General features: G+C 47.9%; 1 protein-coding gene across 1 annotated transcript; it reads right to left on the bottom strand.

Moving 5' to 3' along the window:
- Positions 1–1,085: 1,085 nt before the first annotated feature.
- On the bottom strand, positions 1,086–4,554 carry LOC146668962 (protein EOLA1-like). The gene is made up of 3 exons (XM_085408291.1): positions 4,400–4,554; positions 1,875–2,135; positions 1,086–1,809 (listed from the first exon to the last, which is right to left on the bottom strand). Exons 2-3 carry the CDS (start codon positions 2,131–2,133, stop codon positions 1,601–1,603), a joined length of 468 nt encoding a protein of 155 aa, XP_085264417.1. The 5' UTR covers positions 2,134–2,135; positions 4,400–4,554; the 3' UTR covers positions 1,086–1,600.
- Between the last annotated feature and the right edge of the window lie 566 nt (positions 4,555–5,120).

Here is a 5,120-nt window from a genome sequence, read left to right on the forward strand (position 1 = left end):
CACCAGCAGATGGCGTTTTTGCTTCATCTGGTCACATGACTATTGTCCAGTTAACAGTCCCAAACATCAACTTCCTGTTTTTTATGCTTTGAGCAAACAGGAAGTAAAATAATAAAGCCAGAAAGGTGCGATTCTCCACAGGGCGTGAGAGGGGGGGGGGATCAGAGGGGAGTTACAGATGATAGGTCGTCATCTCTGGCGAGGGGCCAGCGCCTCAGTGTGTCAGTTTGAGCTCTCAGGTAGAAAACTCTCACCTGTGCAGGTTAGGGGTGAGTGTGATTCATAGCAGCAGAAAATTTGAGAGCTTTGGAGGCTGACTCTGATTTTCTTTGTTTCCATGGAAACTAAAATCAATAAAGGCATTTTTTTCCATTACAGCTGCTGTGACATTGAAGTTCAGTAAGTAATCTGATTACACTGAGACAAAGGTTGATGGATGTTTGAACGACTGCTTTGTCCAGACCTGTGATGAGCAGCGAAGCCTGAGACGACTCCCCCCCCCCCCCCACCCCACCCCACTGAGTCGCCTGTCGTCATTTTTTTAAACCTTTATTGACACAGGAAGTGGCGTCACAGCCAAGAACAGAAACGCGGTGATTGAGGGACGTCCCTCAGCCCAGGAACTCTTTATCTGGATTTGCTTATGGTGACATCATCATTCGGGATGAGCTCACGTGGATGTAGCTGCTCCATCCACCGCCGCTTGTTTCACAGAGAAAAGCGCCACAGGTTGTATGAAAATCTGCAGATGGTGTGTTGACTCAGCCTGATACATGTTTAAATTATACTGTATGTGTATTGATCACTGTGGTTTTTATAGATCTGATTGGTTAACGGGTGCTGGTTTCATACCTGCTGATAAGTTACCATGGTAACATGCAGTTACCTGGATTAGAGGTCTGTTTGTGTGTTTATCCATTTGTTTTGTTGATGGAACCATGAATTCTGCAGTTTACCATCCTGGTTTAGTCAAAGTCCTGATGGCTTCATGCTCTAAAACCCTCCAGTGTGACTGAATTACAACAATTCTGCACAGACTGTTTTCTAAAACAGCGAGAGAACAATGAGCAGAACAGCAAGCATAGCAAAATATTACCTTTTAATTTCAGTGTAACATACAGCCGCCTGATAACAGCACCACAGGTAGGTTACTTACACAAACACTGGACGTTTGGAACGTGTCCTTATTAACCCACCGGCAACAGTTGCCGTTTTAACCCCCACACATCAACAAAATTAAACATACAGTGAGTAGGACAAGTCTAAGGAGTGAAATGCATTCACTTATTTTGCAGTGAAAAATCTGGGATTAGACGGGTTCCATCATTTCAAAGAAACAAAGAACTGGACAGGTTGGACTTTTATCGAGCTGCTGTGAAGCCTCTGGTGCTCCGGGACGACGGCCCCAGGAGCTCAGATCATTGGTCTGACCCCCACCCCACCCTCAGAGATGGAAGACCTCGCTCGACCACAAAAATCAGGTGTGCTGATGACATCACAGTGACCTGATCTGAGGTCAGCGCCACCGCTGTAAAAACCAATGTACTATGACAGAGAAGTCGCTCCGGCCTCGGTGCTCGGGTAGGTTACGTATGTGTTGTCACGGTAACAGTTTTGCTGGGATCTCTATGGTCCAGAGGTCGCGACCTCCCGGAGCTCTCAGTGGGGCCTTCAGCCAGCGAGGGTTGGACAGGTTAGTCAGGTGCTTCTCCTGCAGACCAATCAGCACGGCCGACTGCTCCAGGCACTGTAAGTCCTTCCCCTGGAGGGAGGCGGGGCAAAGCCAGGTCCGGCCCACATCCACCAATCCTAAAAGAGACCACAGGGTTCGTTCAGGGATGTGTAAATGTGGCAGAGTAAATAGGGATTCTAACCTGCCACCACGCCGCGGCCAAACCGCTCCCCGGACTCCAGAAGTGCCTCAATCTGAGCGCTGTCCATCCCCAGCAGGCCGCTTAGCACCGCCCTCCAGTCCGACCCCTCCCAGTTACGCTGAGCCACGTGGACCGCCAGCGTCTGGTTCTCCAGTGGAGCGAGCAGCGGCCTCCAGCGGCTTTCCACCGTCTTTACCCCGTCCAGAACCAGGCCGGCATACGGCTGCCGGAACGACAGGCACGGCACCTGCACCGCCATGTCTGCAAAACAAGCGCACCCAAACAGGACGCACTTTTCAGACGTATGAAACATTTTCAGTTTTTTTTTTTTAGCCCCTTTTGCATTAGTGCCTGCTCGACTCGCCACAACTCGACTCCACTGGGTTTCCACTATAATCAGTACCATCTAATATGGGTGCTCGTTGTTATAGCAACGTGTAAGCTTAATTAAAATGTGACACGAATGCGGGGGCTGTTTGTCAGATTCCGGGAGCACGGCGTTGTTTCTTGGAGCAAACCGTCCTAGCGTACATTCCTGCGGTCACACAATAATTCCAGCATAAATTTAAGTAGATAGGACGGGTTGCCACTTAATTTTGTGTTGTGCACATGCGCAGAAACAACAGGTAGGATGGTTTGTGAGGTTGGATGGATTCCCAGAACACATTTCTCTCGTTTTTTTGTGAAGTAGATGTTCTCATGACCCATCGAGTGACACCACTGACCAGCCAATCAGTGGCATGCTGTCCGATGACGTAATAGTTTAATACCTGCTCGGATCGCTTGGAACCCGTCCGAGCAGGTACTAAAACAGTACCAGGAACTAGTGATGTGACGTTCTGTATCGAGGCTTCAAATCTTGTGTCGCGTAATGGAGGGGGCGTTTCCCCGATACGCGTATCGAGGCTTGCTTCATTGATGGGAGGAGCTGAAAATGATGACGTCCGAAGCCTCGCTGCCCAGCTGTACCACGTGACTGGTTCAGGAAGTGGTTCGAACTTTGCCGCGAGCTATGACAGCGATATAAACCCCTCAGACCCCATTCAAAATGTGGGTGTTTGATGGAGAGTTGCGGTTAGTGAGAGTTTGGAGGTTTATGAAAGTCAGGAGAGAATGGAGCCAGCTAAGAAGAGGAGGATGTCCCTCCCAACAAGGTATGTAAATTTCTACAGAAGATCCATCCATCCATCTGCTTCCGCTTATCCTTTTCAGGGTCGCGGGGGGCGCTAGAGCCTATCCCAGCTGTCATGGGGGGAAAGGCAGGGTACACTGGACAGGTCGCCAGTCTGTCGCAGGGCTAACACACAAGGACAGACAACCATTCACCCTCACATTCACACCTAGTGGCAATTTGGATTATCCAATTAACCTATCCCCACAAGCTGCATGTCTTTGGACGGTGGGAGGAAGCCGGAGTACCCGGAGAGAACCCACGCAAACACGGGGAGAACATGCAAACTCCACACAGAAAGACCCCGGCCTGATGGTGGAATTGAACTCAGGACCTTCTTGCTGCGCGGCAACAGTGCTAACCACCGTGCTGCCTACAAATTTCTACAGAAGATGTATTTTCATAATACTGATGGTGCAATACAATTTATGTTAAGCTGTCTTGACTTTTGTACAAGGTGAAGTGTTTGCTATGTGCCAGGGAGCTGGGATATAACAACAACACCTCATCCATGCTTAGGCACTACAGAGCTTTGCATGAGAATAAGGGGACACCGATTGTGGAGCAAGACCAGGTGAGCCATCAAATGCAATGATAATATAGCATGCAGTAATGTTACTAAATGATATAACAATATTATACAACTGTAATAAGTTACGTGTGTGATATTTATATTTGTGCTTTGTTTTTATTGATTGAGGACTCTCAGCCATTTAGCATTGTGGAGGAGAAAGGATTTAAAAGATTTGTTAAATCATTAAATCCTAGCTATGCTCTCCCCACTAGAAAGGTCACAAGAGCAGTGAAAATTTAGTTTTTACAGAATAAAATGTGAACAGGCAGGACTGAGGCCTCAGTGTGTAGCTGTCCACACCTCAACGTTACAAAAGCACAACTACTGTCCACACCCCAACCACACCTCACCTCACAGTAAATGATCGTTTCCATACTGCCAGTATAAATATACACAGTATACTGCATCACTACAATATACATGTTTTACACACTCCTTTTGTTGTTGACATTTACAGGCTGTGTGCAAAAGGCCACACTCTTCAAATTCTTGCCAACTAATATTTTTACGTCCAGTAGGTGGCCTACTAGAGCAAATGAAGCTTCAAGACGCCTTGCACTGGGATGAACCAACTGGATGAAAAGCTTCAGTGCTTCATGAAGCTTCATCTGCCCATCACTACCAGGAACTGTGACCGAATGTAAAACCCTGAAAGCCGAGCAGCTACAAATGGAAAAGGGGCTGCAGTGCAACGTGAGGCGGTACCGGACTGTAACCGGAGCTGAGCCGCTTGTTCCGCCTTCACCACAAAGGTCTCTCCGTACAGGAGCAGAGACTCACTCGAGCAGGAAGCCGCTGGTTAGCAGAGAGTTGGCTCTCGGAGCTTCTTCCCGGCTGTGTGTGTGTTTGTCGGTGACGGCGTGACCTTTAACCCGGCGGTACTCAAACAGAAATGCCGCTCCGCTCCCGCTGATTTTTCTCACTTCCGCTCTGGCGGCTGCTCTTCTTCTCTGTGGGAAATAACTGCAGTACTGGACTCTCCTGCCCCCACAGGAAGAACTGAGACGAGTATATAAATGGATGAATGTAAATTTTACTCTTCCTCATTATCAAAGCTTTGTATCAAAACTTTATTTAACAGTACAAAAACATTCCTCTGTCTCGATGCATGCCCGATGATCCAGGTAAGGCTGAAATGACGGAGCAGATCCACCACTGAAAACTCGGCGTCCAGGTGAACAGAATTAAAAGTGTGAAAAGGTGTACACTGCACCCGTTTTAAACAACAACACACCTGATGTCATCATTGTTGTATTGCTGATAATGTTTGCACTCCGTGCTTACTGTCCCTTGTGGTCCACCGTAGTGGCAACGGGGAGTGTTTGCTGTCACGAAAGTGGGTGTGTTTTATGTTGAAATGGACGAGCGGCAATAAAGATAATGGTGGCTCACGAAGCAGATTATGAACACGTTATTCATAAGTTTGAGACAGAATATTACATGGTGTCAGAGTAAATCGAACTAAACGCCCACCGACAGAGCGAAATGGATTCGTCGGGAG

The sequence above is a fragment of the Rhamphochromis longiceps genome, linkage group LG6 (genome assembly GCF_057381845.1).
Source record: "Rhamphochromis longiceps isolate RC_006_pf linkage group LG6, R_longiceps_female_GT1.1, whole genome shotgun sequence".
NCBI lineage: Eukaryota > Metazoa > Chordata > Actinopteri > Cichliformes > Cichlidae > Rhamphochromis > Rhamphochromis longiceps.